At 55.1% G+C, this 17,461-nt stretch overlaps 1 protein-coding gene across 1 annotated transcript; it reads right to left on the bottom strand.

Annotated features, from left to right (window-relative positions):
- Positions 1–327: 327 nt before the first annotated feature.
- On the bottom strand, positions 328–17,461 carry BCAN (brevican). The gene is made up of 14 exons (XM_074349588.1): positions 17,265–17,461; positions 13,383–13,493; positions 12,249–12,623; positions 11,756–11,930; positions 11,346–11,473; positions 10,559–10,852; positions 8,157–8,390; positions 6,959–7,606; positions 3,446–3,553; positions 2,747–2,905; positions 2,056–2,138; positions 1,544–1,688; positions 1,091–1,281; positions 328–803 (listed from the first exon to the last, which is right to left on the bottom strand). The coding sequence occupies exons 2-14, from the start codon at positions 13,471–13,473 to the stop codon at positions 696–698; spliced, it is 2,739 nt and encodes a 912-aa protein (XP_074205689.1). The 5' UTR covers positions 13,474–13,493; positions 17,265–17,461; the 3' UTR covers positions 328–695.

Here is a 17,461-nt window from a genome sequence, read left to right as displayed (position 1 = left end):
CTCTCTGCTTTCCTCTCTGGGCCCTCAGCCGCGCTCCCTCCCCAGACTGAACTCCTCTAGGTCTGCGTGATTGGACACTCCGGGGACTCCAGCTTCTTCCAAATATCCTTAGCTGTCCCCCAACCCTGGTGGGCTCCCTCATTCCATAAATACTTACTGGGCAGCTATTCTGTGCCAGGTAATCTTATATCCACTGACATCTTGGGGACCTCTTTGACTCTCAGAATCTAAGAAACACAGAAGATATATTTATTCTGTGAGGCCTGGCCCAACTCTACTTTTTTCTCTTTTACACACACAGAAGCATCAGACTTGCTTGGGCTCAAATGCAGCTTTATTTCCTGCTGGTTTTACAGGTACTCCATCCTGCAAACCCATTCTCTTGGAAAACAGAGTGAGTGTGCACAGTGCCCCCCAGGAGAATGGAGGGGATAGGATGGCTGGCAAGGAGAGGGCAGTTGAGGCACTTAGGGAACTACCAGAGGCCCTGAGGAAAATCTGATGCCCAGGGTAGAGGTGAGAGGGTCTAAGGCAGGGCTGGAGCTGCCCGGGTGTTTCCCAGAAGCCCCTTCAGGCACTATCACCTGGACTTCAGCTCCACCCTTCTCATGTTGTCATTCCCTGTAGTGGGAAGAGCACAGGTTCGGGTTTGAGGGAGGGTTGGAGGCAGAGGGCAATGCTGGCAGCCTTGCCCCTTAGGGACTTGGAGCAGGATTGGGAGGGGGGTTCAACCATGCCTTCCAGCGCCACACTGGCCTCCTCTGATATTCTCCTGGGGTGTTTATTGGGTGCAGAGCTCGAGCCTGGGGAAGACACACACAGACTTACCCTCCACCCTTAAGCTCCTCTTCCTTTCTCTTCTCAGAGCCTGCATTCTGGTGTTCTTGCTCCTTGACCCCTGACCTCATCAAAACACTTCCTGGCTCAGCCCTGAAGAGCCCAGTGTGACTCTCATATTCTCAGCACTGAAGGGGACCCCAGAGAGGGGTAGTGATAACTCCAAGGTTACACAGCCAGTGGTGGATAAAGCTAGGACAGAGCAAGGGCTGTGTTGGCTAGTGCCCCCCACCTGCCTCCTTCTGGCACTCACAGGCCTGCGAGGCACACAGGAGATCTGGGGGGGCTCCCAGCGACCATTCTCCTGGCAGCGTATCAGTGGCAGGTTGCGCTGGGCCAGCCCCTCCCGGCACCGGTAACGAAGCACTGTGTCCACTTCATAGCGCAGCCGTGGACGGCCAAACACTTGAGCCAGGGGCAGCTCTGGTGGAGGCCCACAGGACACTGCAGGAGGGACACAGTCAGGAGCTGGGGGCCTGGCTCTGTGGGTAACAGTTTCCAGAACAGGGATGAAGGAGGAGAGGAATAGGCCACAACCTGACACAAAAGAGAGCAGGGATTCCCAGCGGACCCACCTAATTTGGTACCCCTCCCATGCCCATGGCCTGGGACAGATTTCTGACTCCTCTGTGTAGCTCTGCACCCTCCTTCTACACACTCATCAGTTCCCAGATCCCCTGGCACACACCCCCTTGCCCGCCCTCACCCAGCCCCATCTTGCAGGTGTAGGACAGGTGGTAGTTGCAGGGCACATCACTCCATTGTCCCTGATCGTGCCACACCATAACCACGCAGTTCTCTCCGGACAGGAAGTAGCTGTCTGGCTGCCCAGGGTTCCAGTTCTCATAGAGCTGGGAGTGGGTTGAGGGCGAGATGGAGGAGGTGGTGAGGAGCTCCAGCACCAGGAGCACTGGGAGGACTAGACCTCGAGGACCTGAGAAGGGGCAGGGGGGGGGCACCGGAAGCGGGAAGCCTAGAAAGATGGGGACTAGGGGACTCCATGAGGGGAAATAAGAGGTCGAGGGCTTTGAGGGGAGGGGTAATGGGAACCAGAAAAGAAGAGAGGGGGACACAAGGAAGGGAGAAGGGCCAGCGGAGAAGAGAGAAAGGGAAGGGGCCGGGGAAAAGGAGAGGGAGGGATAGGGGTCATTGCGGGTGGAGGGCAGGTGTTTGGAAGAAGCGACCTAGACAGCATGAGGGGCAGCCAGAGCCTCTCACCAGGGGGACGCCATCTGACCACAGGAAATCGCCTTCGATGGTCCTGTCATTGAGCCCGATCCACTGGTACTCCCGGTACCGATCTGGGAAAGAACCGCAGGGGAGACGAAGGTGTGCAGTGAGCTTCGCCGCCAGCAGATGGCGGCCATTCCCCGTTACCAGGAGGTCTGTGGGTGCCCGCGGGGGAGTTCTTCCCGCAGTCCAAAATCCGCGCTTTGTAATATCCTCATCCCTCCCTCCAATCTCTGCACAAGGGCAGAATGGAAAGCAGGGACGTGGGGGGTGAGGGAAGAAGGAAACTATCACCAGGGCTAGAAAAGGGAAACTCTGGAAAAGAGTAAAACTTTCAACAAGATCAGAGTCGGGGATAGATGGAAGCAGAAGAGCCAGGGAGGTGGGGAGCGACTAAAGATGAGCCCCCCAGCAACGGCCAGGCTGATGCAGGTGTATTTCCTGCGCCAACCTCAGCCCTTCCCTGCCTGAAGCCCCCACTACGCACGTGTGGAGAAGGAAGGAGGGAGAAAGGAAAAGTGAATGAATGAATGAGGTAAACCAAAGTAATGAATATCTGCATTAACGTATAAGGGAGCTAATTACCACATACACTCATTAATTAATTGATTAATGAGTGACTGGGTGTATGAGTGAGAACATGTGACGAGGGTCGCCTCCCGCCCCGTCCCCAGCCCACTGTTAATGAAGTCCTGTTCCTCGGGTGTGCTGATGCTGGCCAGGTGCGCGCCGTACATCCGGCACTTGTTCTCCGCCTCCTCCCAGCTCCTTCGTGTAGAAAAGTGCTTGTAGCAGGCGCCCTGGAAGGCGTCCCAGCCGGGGCTGCAGAAGCGGAGGCCTGGGACACAGAAAGGCAGGCAGCTGAGGCCAAGGACCCGGGAAACCAGAGAGGCTCCTCCTACTACCGCAGACCGAGGGGGCGGGGCTAATGTCAGGGGGCGGTGCCAAAGGGCGTGCTGGAACGGTGCAACTAGGAGCTAGGGGGCGGGCCCTGGTGCAGGGAAACTTGACGCTTTCCTTCTCTGAGCAACAGGGACCAGGGTGAGGGCTGGAGTCCCAGCCTGGATCTGTCCATCCTAAAGAAGAGCGGAACCCTCCTCTCTTCCCAGGAGAATGGAAACTGGCCAAGTCTTGACTGCCCGCCAGATGCCAGGAGCACAGATCTCCCTCCTTCCCCTACCTTCCCGCGCGAGAGGCATTTTTGGTTCCACTTAACAGATGAGGAAATTGAGGGTAAGTCTCTGAGACGTTATGTGATGTCTAAAATGGGGATTCATTAATGGCAAAGCCAAAACCAGTGCCCCCCTCCAGGACTAGCACATAGTGGCAGGGTCCAGGCTTCCAATTTCCCCCCACCACAGCCCCTCAACACACTCACCAACATCGCACAGATCCCCCCCATAGCCAGGCAAACATAGGCAGCGGACCCCCTCCTCCTCCTCCAAGCATGTCCCACCATTGTGGCAGGGGCTGGGGACACAGTCACCTGAGAGGGGGAGAGAAGTGAGGTGGGGGAGCAAGGGTGACCAGCTCTGCAGCCTGAGCCCTCCAGGACAGGGGTCAGAGGCCCCAGCCCTGACCCCCTTGTCTGAGGGCTATCACAATACCTTAAAGGTTCTCCCTGGAGTCTGCCTCTGGTCACAGCCCAGCCCTGGGTTCTGGGTTTCCCCCCTTCTTCACTGACCCCCACTTCTGGCTCAGCCCTGTTCTGGCCATTGTCATACTCACCAGTGTGGGCCCTGTTTAACAGGGGCGGGGAGGGGGGAAGTGGCCAGGAAGGCCCCCAGGACCTAACCCCACTAAGGGGAAAGATGCTTGGTCATCAGTCATGCATCCTGGACTGTTACCTAGCTCCTGGCTCTGCTGGGTGACATTGGGCTGGTCACTTTACCTCTCTAGGCCTAGAGTTTAGTCCCTCACCCCTTGTCTTTGTGTCAGGTCCTAGCACAGTTCTGTGGAGTCTAGGTGGGCTGGGTGGAACTGAAGGAGAGGACAGCCACCATAGCAACAGTGAGGTGCAGCCTGCCCTTTCTTGCTTCTGGGACCTGATGTTAGGGTGGTCCAGGAGGGAGCTAACCATTCCTCCTACTGGCCACTGGGCAGAGCCAGCCCCAGAAGCTGTTAGTGAAGATCCAATAGCCTTCCCTCACTCTATGCCCTGCCCTCTTGCCTCCAGCTCAGGAATGGAGCTGCAGCAGCTCCCACTGTCCTGCAGGGCTGGCTCCACATACTCTCCCAACATCATCCAACCTCTTTGCCTCCCCTTCTTATCTTCCCAGACTCTTCCCCCTTACCAGGCTCCCCTTTCCCCCTCCACTTCAGGCCTCTGCGGGTTCCTCAGCCTAGAAACCCTTCCAATCTATTTTGCTCCTTCCTTCTGGCTCCCTCTCCTCCAGGCAGTCTTCTTAGACTAACACACTACCCTGAAGGCCTGCAATCTGTTGGCTGGATCCAGCTCCGTCTGGCTATGCCATCTGCCTTCTCCTCCGGACTCTCTCTCTGGATCCTGAGATGGGATATTGCTGTCCTTAGACTACGAGTGCCGAAGGAGCCATCAGATTCTACTCCGGATGACCAGGAGAAGATGACCCCACAGACTGACAGCACTGGTCAGGGCTTTCAGCCCAGCCCTGGGTGGGACCCTTCAGACCATGCCGTCCACTCCTAGCAGCCAAGGCCAGGGCCCACAATGCTTTACTCTGACCCAAGATCCCACTGCTTGGTGGGGATCAGAGCAGAGGTAGGGGGAGGAGAAGCTGGAGATGATTCAAAGAATTTTGCTGGGATGACCTAGCTGTTTTGGGTAAATGAATCAGCTGTTCCAGCACCATTCCCCCGTCATCACCCCTTCTGCCAACAGTCTCTTCCAAGCTGGTATTACTATCCCCCAGGGCAAAGCCAGGGGGGGAGGTGTTTTATTTAACCCTTTAAGCACCAGGTCTTATAGAGGGTAGGAGTCCTGAAACCCTCCTATTCCTCACTTTCCTGCTCTTCCTGTTGTCCTCTATGCTTCTCTCTGTCCAACTCTCCAACCCTGGGGAACAGGGACCCTTAAATTTGGTCTCTGGTGCCCCATAAGTCCCTCCCCTGGCTGTGGGTGGCAGAACCTGAACCAGGGAAGTGGGGAGGGGTTGGAAGTGAAGGAACTTCTCTTGAGACTTTCTGGTCCTCACCTCCTTCCCTTTGGAAAGTTCTTCCTTCCCTCCTGTGCAATAGCAGGCCAGAAGACCTCTCATTCATCCTCCAGGTGGGGTAACTAAGACACCACAGATACTTCCAATGGTGCTCCTTTTCCCACCAAAGCCCCTATCCACCCTACACAGCACTGAAATCCAAGGCCACCTGGGAGGGAGCCAGAAATTGAAATGGGTGAGCATGGGTGGGATGCAGGGCCCCCTGCCCACCTGGGCCATCTAGGAGAGGTGTCCTGGGACTAGGAGGATCCCAGCCTTCTCCAGAGATCTCTATGGGGAAGCTCAACCTTCACTAAATAGTAGGACTTCTCTCAGACCTCAGAACCTAACTTCCCATTACCCCTCCCTCCACACTCTCCATTCTTGCCTCCTTATTTGTGTCTTCTCCAGCATTAGGAACTTTGAGATCTTTTGGGTTCAGGGAGGTTGAAATAGGGGGTGAGGGTGGTCATTAGTGCAGGAGTTAGTGGAGGAGGGAGAGGCCATGGGCAGTGGGATGAAAGTTAGATACCATCCCCCTGCTGAGATGGGGAGCAGGGTCCTGGGGCACTTGCATGTCAGGGAATAGCCTCTATGCTGAGGGTCAGTACTCTGTATGTATGGCTCTAGATGGGAGCCATCCAAATGATCAGAAGTGAATACAAATGGACACGGACACACACTGGGCCACAGAGGTTTCTCCCCATCAGATGTGAGGGACTACAACTCCCATCACTCCCGCAGACTGACAGTGACTTCTCTGGGGTAATGTGTATGGTCAGATTTGGGATCTCAGGAGTCAGAAAGGAAGGCAGAGACAGGCCTGATGAGAGGATGTGGGAACAGCAAGGGGCTGTTAGATTGCTAGGACAGGAAAGGGTACAGGCTGAAGATGGAAAAGGAAGAAGCAAAGAAACACATAGAGACCCAGGGGGGCAGGGGAGAGGGAGACAGAGAGATCAACAGAGAGGAATGGTGCCAAAGAGAAGCATCAAAGAGCTACCCAGGACACAAATCCATGGAATGAAAGGGGCAGACAGCTGGGGTGGAGACAGAGGGTGCCAGAGTTTGGGTTATAAAGCAGTTTAATAGAGATTTATTTCCAAGGCTTGTTTCCATGAAACAGTCAAAAAATACTTCACAGAAGTAATCACTTAAGGCTCTGTGGGAATAAGGGCTCTCCTGAACCCCAAAGGTTGAGGGATGGGGATGGGATCCCAGGCTTCCCTGATATCAGTGGGAGGCAGCTGAAGGGGGGACAGCACACAGAAAGGGGAATGAGCAGTCAGGGATGGGCCTGTGCCCTGAAGAGTGCAGTAGGGGGACTGGGGTATCCATGTAACAAGGCATGAGGGTGCTCTGGGGCCCAGTGAGATGTGAGTCACAAGTAGAGAGCTGAGGGTAGGAAAAACTCCCAGATGGTCAGTGGTAGGGCTGGGGTCACAGGGTGAGGACTTTGGAAACAGGGAGAGGGTCACAGGGTAGCACTCATGGAGTTGGGTATTCCAGGATGAGGAATCAGAGCTGGGATGGAAGTCACAAGGTGGGGTATCCAAGATTGGAAGCCCATAGGTAGAGGTGGGTAGGAGAATGGAGGCAAAGGACAGGAGAGTCTGGGGCAATGGTGGGTTAAAGGACAATAGGTCAGGTGATCCAGAGTTGTAGGGGGAGAAAGAGGAGGAGGCTAAAGAAGGAGGTTGAGCCTTGGGCAAAGTTACCTGATGAGGGAGCCACGGCCACTCCACCACGGCTGGCGCTGTCAGTGGGCAGCACCGGCTGGGCCGGCACTGAAGTCCCTGCTGGGACAGTTCTTCCAGAATTCTCTTCAGAGGGGGTCTCCAGCTCCCTAGTACCCTCAGAGGCCCGTGTGACTGGAAGCAAGGAAGGGGCATCCTCGGAGCTCCCTGTCTCCTCGCTCTCTCCTCGGAGGACCCCAGACAGCTCAGGACCCCCAGGCTCCTCCCCCATATCTCTCGTCCCAACTGGAGTAGATGGTGGTGGGGATGCCATGTTCCCCTCCCTGGGCGTGGGCTGAGTCTCAGCGGGTGGTCCAAGGACACTTGGAGGTCTGGGAGACTCTGGCTCTCCATAGGAAGCTGGTGATGCACCAGGCTGTAGGACTGCCCTTGCTGGTGGGGATGCCTGGGAGACTGACTCCTCTAGGGCCAGCTCAGTGGGGAGAAGGGCCTCTAGGTCCAGGCTGCTGAGCTCGCTGGGCCAGGCCCACAGGGCCTCATCTTCCACCTCCTCCTCTTCTTCTTCCTCTTCTTTCTCTTCATCATCTTTGTATTCCTCTTCTTCCTCCAACACCTTACCTTCCTCTTCTGAGGACCCCAGGGGAGGTACAATAGATTGGGTTTCGAATTCTAGGCAAAGCATAGATGATTCAGCACCAGGGACAGTACCCGCCAGAGGATAGGAAGAAGGAAGAGGAAGGGGAGAGACGCCAGGCTGGGGAGGGTGAACCCTAGGGGACAGGGGAGAGCTTGCCCTGAGGAGGAGTTTTCTTTGCTCCACACCAGAGGAATTTCAACTGGAGCTACAATATTGAGGCAAAACTTGAGAAGGCTCTGTGAGCTGTCATTAGCCCAGGAAAATATGATGGTTGCATCTCCCTCTCCCAGTCTGTTAAAATTTTCTCATCTATTTTGGGTAGGTGAGGGGGAGGAGAGATCAAAGAAAGGAGAGCCTTTCTTCCCAGAGTGTAACTCCTTGGTCCAAGCATCTCCAAACCCAGCTAGTTGGGAGTGGAATTTTCTGGAAAGGCAAAAGTTAGGAAAGCTACAAGAGAGATGCCTTGCACTACTTTGCTGCTGAGAGAGGACAGGGCTGAGTCACAGTGGCCACAACCCTAGCCTCAACCTGGACTTGCCCCTCTCAAGTGGAGACATCCCCAGGAAAAGGGATTTGAGTTACCTAGGAGGGTCCTAGGGGCCTCTGCTGGGTCTTCTGGAGTGGAGCTTCCACCTCCTCCATCCTCCACGATGGGAATGGAGTAGATGGCTCCTCGAGACTCACTCTCCACAGCTTCCTGACGCAGCTGCAGTTCCTCCAGGGTCTCTGTCACTGTGACAATGGCTTCCAGTGCATCAGAAACCAGATCAGAGGCTGGGTTGGAGGCCTCAGGGATGGCAGAGGGCTGGGCAGAGTCTGCAGCAGGAGGAAAGTGCCAACGTGAGGTTAAAGAAGTGACTCTGCCCTCCCAGGTCACAGCCTGCACATGAGGGTTCTGGATTAGAATCAGAGACCATGGAATTCTCTTCCCTCTTATCTTCCCTGTGGAGCACCCATGGGGCCCTTGGAGCACCCCAGGACTTCAGCACTCATTCCTCAAGCATTAATCAAGTACCCACTATGTGTCACGCCAAGCAGTCTCCTAGCCACTGAGGATACAGTGCAGAGCAAAACAGCAAGTTTCCTGCCCTCAAGGGAATTTATATTCTAGATACAGATAAATAAACATATATTAAAATGTTACCAGATAAAGAACAATTAAGTGGAGTAAGGAGATGGAAAGTACTGCTTTAGACAGAATGGTAGCGGGGAGGGTATATAGCTCAGTGGTAGAGCACATGCTTAGCATGCACGAGATCCTGGGTTCAATCCCTGGTACCTCCAATTAAAAATATAAGTAAATAATCCTAATTACCACCCCCCCTCAGAAGAAAAACATGAAAAATACAATGGATAAAATGGCAAAGAAAGGCTCAGGAGAGAAAATAATTTTTTTTCAAGGCTCGAGAGAGGTTTTTCCTTGAATAAGGAGATGGATGCAAAAGGATAGACAGAATGACCTCAGCATCTTGGGACCCTGGGTTTGTTGTGTGGGATTCCAGTCATCCTAAGACTTTAGAAATGAAATGGGAGACAGGCTGTCATCGCCATAGGAGAGCTGAAGGGTAGCGTACAAGAGGGACATTCAATCGTCACCACCTGACGATCTCAGTGTTGGGGCAAAGGGGCAAAGGAAGGGGCCACCCCATCCTTCCAGGATCTGCTCCCTTCAAATAACCAGAATTTTAGAATAAATTACCTTGTCCCTGGGGAAAGGAACCAAGAGCAGAAAACCAATGAAGTGAAGGTGGAATTGGGCTAAGAAAAGCCCTGAGGGCCATCTGTGTTCAGCCAGACAAGACAGGACAGCACGTCCTGCCCTTATCACCTGCTCCAGTGAGCCTTGCTCATCCCAGACAAGCCAACCTGTGCCCTTGCCTGCGTCTGTCCTCCACCTGCTCCCAACCATAGTCGTTCTGTTACCTCCCCTGTTCTCCTGATTCAGTTCCTCCTATTTCTTATCAGAACAGAGCTTGGCACATAATTATAATCAGTGCATAGAAGTGTTAGCTATTATAATTATCATCTTCATCATCACCATTATCTGTGTTCCTGTAAGCCTTTCCAGATGGACCTGTCTTCCTGTGGACTGCACTTCCCCACCCTTTCCAGCCTCAGGCTAAAGCTGTCTGGAGATCTGTCACCTTGGAAGTAATGCTTTTCTCTGTCTTTCCTCATGCTGGGAATGAGGCATCTTGTCTTCGGTCAGACTGGGGGCTCCCATGTCAGAAATTGGGTCTTTCTCCTTTAGACTAGGGGCTCTCTAAGGGTAAAGTCTGAGTCTTCTCCTCCCATCTCTGCCTCCAGCCCTTGTACAGTACCACAAGCTCATGACTGGGGCAAGAACTCAGACACTCCATGGCAATGCCTCCCTGATAGTCAGCCACCCTTGGCCTGGGCCCTGTGTCTCTAGGGGTCCTAGGCACTGCCTCCCTTCCAGCTCCCAATATAAGATGTGGGCAGGGAGCCATCTCTACACCCACTGTCCTTGAAGATCTGCTCCCTGTGGGGGAAATTGTGTTTGTCCATCAATATTTAGTGGTTAAAAATCCGACAACTTCAAGCTGAGGGTTCTGGAAGCCCCTCTGAGAGCTCTGGAAGGTATTTGGTTAACTAGAGCAGATCATTCGTTGGATTCAGAGAATATTGGTCATCTCTTCTCTGCTCATGAGCTGAACAGAAATGGAAATATATTTGGCAGCTCAGTATGGGAGAGGTAGCTTTGAAATGGGAAGAGACAAGGCATGGACTAAGATGTGGAGGCAGGTGAGGAGATGAGAGAGGTGAGCCCTCCTTGAGGCCAAGTAGACCAAGCAAAGACCAACCAGAATTAGAACTCTAGGTGACAAGCTGATCATCACCCAAGGCTCCTTCAGGCAAATGGCAAGGACCCAAGAGAAACTGGCCAGGGCTGGGGTAGGGCTGTATGACTCAGCTCTGTATCTCTGAGGTTAGTCTCAGCCTCTGCAGGGAAGTAGGCTCACCTCGGAAGCAGTAGACGTTGAAGCGGCTATGCTTGTTGGGGAAGCCAGTCTGGTTAGGGAAGAGGAAGAGAGTCTTGACCCCAGGGAGGCCCCCACCGCAGCGCTGGCTGGGTGTGACGATGGGGTAGCGCACACTGCCATCGGCCAGCCAGCCTGGGCTGCAGCGGTCCAGGCCACCATCCCAGGCTGCATACAGCTGGCCTGTGGTAGCAATCTCGGCACCCCGCTCCTGGCAATACGCCCGTGCCTCCTCCAGCGTCAGTTTGTCTGGAGGGGCACCCAGGAACAGCTCTCCTGGGAAGGAAGAGAAGGCTGGGTTACCAGGAAGGTAGTCCCTTCCACCCTGGGCTCCCACAGGGGCTCTGGGAGAGCTTCTCTGGGCCTCTGTCTCCTCATCTGTGACACGCAGTCCTCCACCCTACTTCATAGGATTGAAGTCTTGATAGAACCTTAGGATGGATATTGTTGCTCAAAGGAAACTGGCCCAATTTCCTCATTCCAAAAAGAAGGAAACTGAGGCCCAGAGATACTAAAAGGTAGAGAGATGCACAGCAAGTAGCAGCAGAGTCAGACTCAAACTCAGTCTCCTACCACCTGTCTGAGGCTTTGGCCATGAACTTGCCTCTCTGACAGTTTTGGGAGGGAGGAACACTGTTTCCTTACCCCTGGCTGCCCACTTAAACATAGGATGATAAGGGATGATACAGTCCAGCAGAGGCCTCTGGAGGACCTATGGGCAGCAGTGGCGAGGGGGCTCTTCTCCTGGGAACCCTTCACCCCCAATCACCATTTAGTTCTTCAGCATAACAGTAGACATCATAGAGGTCATCTGGGTCCACCACTCCATAGTTCCGGACTCCGGGGAAGCCATCCATGTCTCCATAACAAGCCTCTCGTGGGGTCTGGATGGGATATCTGGGGAGAGGGTACAAATGCCTTTACCAGGGAGACATCCCATGGTGACCCTCCTGAATTACATTGCCTTTCAAGGCAGCCAGTTGTTCTCTCATCTCTGCAGAAATGCACACCCCTCAGGGCAGGGTCCTAACCCACCCTCCATGGACCAACTTCATTCCCCAGGGCCAGGGAGCCCTTTATGGCCAGCCTGAGGCAGCAGGCAGCCACTGGCAGAGCCGTATGGAGACCATAGCCACCTCAGAGACGACCAGAAGCTCATAGTCCACAGCCCCAGCCCACCTCACGGTCTGGTCAGACAACCAGCCAGCATCGCACTGTTCATATCCCCCAAGGTAGGCGGCGTAGAGCTGTTCCGGGGTGGCAATGCGGGCTCCGATGCGGGCACAGGCCTCCTGGGCCCCAGCAAAGGAGAAAGCGTAGCGGGCAGAGCCCTCCCGGTAGAGAAAGACGACCCCTGAGGGGCAGAGAAGATCCTGAGGCATGATCACCCAGCACACTGACCTCCCTTCACCCTCCTTGTCACTCCCTTGTACACAAAGGGTAAAGTCCAAATTGTGCTCACTCTACAGCATGAGGGGCTTAAGTTAGACTGTGAGTAGAACTTCCTCCATCTGAAGAGAAAGGAGGTAACCAAGGCCTGTATCTACTCACTCCTTTTCCAACTCAGTCTGTGCCTTCTAGGTGTTTGCTACCCCCTTAAACTGTAGGCTCCCTGAGGGCTGGAGTCCTCCCTCCCTCTCTCAGGGAACTTCTCTCCGTCCCGCCCTCTAACCTTTGACCTTGACCTCCACAGCGTCGCTGCTGTCATCTATGCCGTGCTGGACCTCGCAGCGGTAGATTCCTGAGTCGTTGGGCCGCAGCTCGCTCAGCGCCAGGGAGACATCGGTGAGTGACGCCGGGTAGGCAGGCAGTGCCACGCGGAACCGGTAGGCCTCGCTCACCTTGACGCGCAGACCCCGCGCCACCAGCACCTCGGCCTCCCGGCCGCCGGACAGGAAGGTCCACTTGACCCGCGGGGAGCCCAGCGCCGCCCGGCGGCTCGGCGGCGGCCGCAGGTAGTGAACGTGGCACGGGATGGTGAGGGCGCCGCCCAGAACGCCCTGCAGCGGCGCGTCGCCCGCGATGCGCACACTGAAGGCCCGGTCCTCTGAGGGGAGGGGGTGGGATGGGGGTGGGGTGGGGGCTCCCCGTTGGAACTTCATGCTGTGGATCCGCTGGAACCCACCCTAGGGTTTCCAAGCCCCACTCTGGGATCCTTCCCGCCCCGCCCCCAGATTCCCAGGCCTCGCCCTTGCGTTTTTGAAACCCCGCCCCCAGGAACCTGGGCTCCAGCCCTCTGAATCCCGCAAGCCCATCTTTAGGTCCCCCAGGCCCACCCCTCACCGTCTCCAGAACCACCGGCAAAGTCTCCCAGTCAGTTTCATCCCCAGAGTATCCCAGTATCACGCCAGGATTCCTGGGCCTCACCCAGGGTCTTCTGACCTCACCTCCTAGGTCCTCCAGTCCTGTCCTCAAAGTTTCCCTATCTGTCCCCTTCAGAGTCACCCTCAGGATTTCTTCCAACTCCACCTCTGTTCTGCCTCCCAGCTCCATTCATCCTGCCCCAAGGATGAATTCTGCCCCAAGGGTCCCCCATCCTCCACCCTGGAGACTGGCAGCCTTGCAACTATGCTAGTGCCACTCCCTGGCCCTACCCCCAACTTTCCACCACCCTACCAGGGCCCACAACTCATCCCTTATTTTCAAGTGTCCCTGCCCAGACCTCTCCCCACAGCACTCCCAATTCTATCTCCTCCCTGGATTCCTGGAGGGTAGCAGAGGTTGGCTAGGGCCAAGCAAGAAGCTGCTTCCTACGATAGGGGAGATGCAGGAGACAGAGACAGTGACCTGGAGTGGGGTTGCTTACCTGAGCTGTCCCCTTCCAGAGCATCAGCCAAGGCTGCAGGGACCTGGGCCAGAGCCAGAGCGGCCAGCAGGGGCAGGAACAGCGGGGCCATGATGCAAGCTGATGGAGGGACTTGAGGAGGAAAGATGGGGTCAGACATCAGAATGGACTTCTCTTCTTCTCATACCACATCCACATGGACTCACACATGTCCTGGCCTTCAAGCCCACTGCCCCCACCACACCATGAACACTATTTCTGATCTCCGTCTCCCTGTTAAGGGGTTTTTATTCACAGCCAAGACCTGGGTCCTTATCAACTCACTGTGTAACTTTAGGCAAGTTCCTTACTCTCTTTAGGCCTTTGTTTTCTTACTTGTAACTATGCACCATTACTACCACCTCACACACTGTGATGGGGCTGTGTGCTTTGAGAGTGCTTTTATCCTAAGAGAAAAAAAATCCTGTACAAAAGTACAGCATCCTGAACACAGTAGGAGCTCAGTAAATGCTTGTAGCCTATAGCATGAATGATGGGTGCTATTATGCTCTAAGCATAACTCTAAGTCCCCTCTGCCTCTCCCAGTGCCAGACTCCTTTGAACTCTCCTCCTCTCACACTATCCCTCCAAACTTTCTTCCTTCCTGTCCCTTCCTCCCTGAGTATCATACCCACTTAGCCTCCTCCAGGAAGGTTTCCTAGACTAAACCCAGGCATTACACAGCTCCTCTCCAGCCCAACCTCTCCTCAGCCTCCCCTCACTCCACTATTACTTACAAGGAAACTCTTCTCTTTACTCCCCAGCATCCTCTACCCCCCTTCCTTGGCTGCCTTCTCCCTTCTTCCTCCCAGCCTTTCCTTTCTGCCTGGCACGGTCTTTCCCACCGGATCTCCTGGCTCAGAAACAGCTGGGACAAAGCCCCTGTCTCTGCCAGTCTGGCCTTCCTCCAGCCTCTCCCTTCCCCCACCCTGGCCCTGGACAGGGCAGTGGGCTAAGGGGGGAAGTGAGAATAAATGAGAGGGAACATCTCCCTCATGCCCTTGGCTATCAGAAGCTCTGAGAACTCAGAGTATTCCTCTGAGGATCCCAAAACACTTACACGCTCATAATGGAGGGATGAGGGTGGGACATTGAGAAATGGGCCCGGAAGAGATAGCATTGACCCTGAGTCAGGCACTAGGTCAATATGCCCCCACGAGGGAAGGCTGCAGAGTCAAAGTCATCTTTAAGGGTTAGGCTAGACTCAGAAGAGTATGGAGACCCGAGTCTGCCATGGAATAGGCCAATGGTGCAGCAGGAGAGATGAAGGTTAGACTGAAGGCAAGACTTCCTAGAGATTAGGCTTATTCCCGCTGGCTACTCACTCTCATTTTCAGGCCTATTGTTCCCCCTCCATCTTCCCTGACTTCTCAGGCTCTGCCTTCATACATGTCCACCCTTTCCTGAGCCTGAGCTGATGGGAAATTTCCTTCTTAGATCCTCCCAGGGTGCTCTGCACCACTGTAACCTCCATTTTCCCTCTATGGCAGGGCATCTTTCCTCAGGGTCAGAATTAGGGGAAGAGTGGCAAAAGCCAGATGCCCAGGGCCTCTCTCTGACCTTTGAGAGGGAGGAGATTCCTGATGGGGCCAGATCAGATGGTACTGAGACCAGCTCTGGGCATGGGGGCACTTGAGAGAACTGCTTTCTGAGGCTGGAGGGGGGGACCATTTGGCATAAACAGCCAGTGCCTGCCGGGTGCTTGGGAGACTGTTTGCCATGCATTTGAGCTGTGCCAGGTCCTGAGCCAGGCCCCTTTCTGGCACCCTCCCTCCCCTCTCTCTGGGTTGGAGCTGGAGCTGCTCACAGGCCTGGCTCTCAGCTTTCTGACGGGCGGCCCAGAAACCCATATAGCTGGAGCCACTCTGGGACCATCACCCTAGTCCCCCCTTTCACCTTTGTTATGTAGGTGGGGGAATGAAGGGAGAAAGTCTGGTCTAATGAGGACCTGGCTGCCCTGGACCGTGGAGGGTATCTCACCCCTACCTCCAGGACTGGGAGCCAGAGAGGCCAAGAGGGTGGCCCTGACTGTGTGGTTCTCACAGAGAGCTCTGCACACCCTCCATGCCCCCACCAATCACACTAAGCTTGGCCTCAAGCCCCTTCCTGGCGTAGCTAGCAGTCCTGGGAAAACTTAAGCATTCCCTCCCCTCGCACCAGACTCAGACCCAGGGGTTCAGGCCTTGGCCTTCTCCATCCCACACACCCACCCACCTCTCCTCATCTTCTCATCCTCCAGAGCAGGACACTCCATCTCTAACCTCAAGAGCTCAGCAGTCTTCCTGTCCCTTCTCCTAATGCCACACCATCCCTCTGCTCTAGCATCTGGACTTCAGCCTTTGTCCTGAGTTTCCCCAGCTATTCAGGAAACTTCCCTCTCATTACATTATCATTCCTGTCTGACCATGGACATCCATCTCCCTCACAGACTTCATGAATGCAATCCACAGAGAATCAAGACTAGGCTGTGTGTGTGTGTGTGTGTGTGTGTGAGAGAGAGAGAGAGAGAGAGAATGCACGTGTGCACATACATACACACATGCAAACACACCCACCACCCACCACCTCTATGCTGAATGCCCACCAGCTGGCAGTCCAGGTTCTGCCCACAGGAGCTGAGCTCCAGCACTCAGCAGGGTTAGCAGGGATACACAGGAGGCCAGAGCTTCAGTCACCACAGGAGGGAAGCTCTTAACTATTCCCTTAGCAGCTGTGTGAGGGGCAACATGAACCTCCACAATGTCAGTAAAGCCTTAGCAGGCCTGAAGGAGTAATTGCAGTAATCGTATAAATAGTCCTATTTATTGGAAGCACAACTAGATTAGCAACATTGCCAGCTGAGCTGTTACAGCTCCTCCTCGTATAAAATCTTAAATGTGGACGGTGCTGTTATCAACAGTAAAGTTAGCCGTGACAACACAAGCACCAGCATTACTGGGGGTGGGTCTGTGGGTGACAGTGTCCCTTGATCTTACTAGTATTATCTGGAATAGAAGTAATGCAGATATTAATGGTGCTCACAAAACTGGTGGCAAATCTTGGTCCTGTTAGAACCAAGTGGACAGAGCTATTCTGATAGGAAGCGGATATGGAAGTACCTGGGGCGAGTGAGGGGGTTCCCTAGCTCAACAGCAGTGCCAGGAAGGAAAGCGGAAGTGATGACTGAAATTCCAGCTAACGGTTACTGACCATTTACCTGAGCCGGGCTTCTTACTACATGCTTCCTATATATAACCTCAACTTTGAGGAAAAACACTGTTTATACATTACACTGATGAGGCACTTGAGATTCAGGGAGGTCAACTAACTTGCTCAAGGTCACACAGCAAGTAAGGGGCAGAGCTGGCATTCTAGCTCCAGCCGGCACGCGGAGACCACTTCTACAGCGGATCCTATCGGTTGTCCTGCGGGCTACAGGGAGGTACCCCCAGAAGAAGGGTTGCTCACCGCAGCTCCTCCAGCGGTGATGCCCGCAGAATAGGTACAGAGCCGGGGGCTGAACCTCGAACTGCCACCGCCCTGCCCAAGGCAAGACCGGAAATCTCGGCGGCGGTGCTGGGACTGGAGCGCGCAGCAGTGAAGATGTGAGGACCAAGAGGGGCGTTCCCATCATCCCGCGGACTCAAAGGGGCTGCGGGTCAAACTGCAAGCAGCAATGGGGGTGCCAGCAGCAGAGCTGGGCGGCAGAGCTGGAGATGGCAGCAGGGCCGTGGGCGCTCCGGGGTGGCCGACAGCGGACCTCCCGGAGGTGTCAGGGGTTGGCGAGTTGGGTGCGCCAGAGCCACGGAGGGCAAGGGCTGCGGGGTGGGAGGTGCTCCCTTCTCTCCCCTTCCCAGGGGGCGGCCGGGCTGTGCTCACACTCACCTACCCGCGGGCGGCCGAGGACCAGGATGGGGGCTCAGCACTGCGAAGTTTGCCTCCTCCTCCGGGGGTCTCCTCCGGGTCCACTTCTGGGTCCTGCAGCTGCAGCCGAGACTGCGGCGGGGACTGCGCGGGCGCAAGGAGAGGCTGGGCCCGCAGGACGCTCGGAAGAGGGCGCCGGGCCGCCGGGCGCTGCACAA

This window comes from Camelus bactrianus, chromosome 21 (genome assembly GCF_048773025.1).
Source record: "Camelus bactrianus isolate YW-2024 breed Bactrian camel chromosome 21, ASM4877302v1, whole genome shotgun sequence".
Lineage (NCBI taxonomy): Eukaryota > Metazoa > Chordata > Mammalia > Artiodactyla > Camelidae > Camelus > Camelus bactrianus.
This window is presented reverse-complemented; position numbering and strand designations above follow the sequence as displayed.

Bases quoted from the DNA above. Each gene is read 5' to 3' on its own strand.
- BCAN (XM_074349588.1), bottom strand. From the start codon at position 13,473: ATGGCCCCGCTGTTCCTGCCCCTGCTGGCCGCTCTGGCTCTGGCCCAG. The intron at 11,931-12,248 runs GTTAGAGGGCGG...TCTGCCCCTCAG, and splicing joins TGTGGAGGTCAAGGTCAAAG to GGGTCGTCTTTCTCTACCGG. The intron at 8,391-10,558 runs GTGAGCCTACTT...CTCCTGCTGCAG, and splicing joins CAACGTCTACTGCTTCCGAG to ACTCTGCCCAGCCCTCTGCC.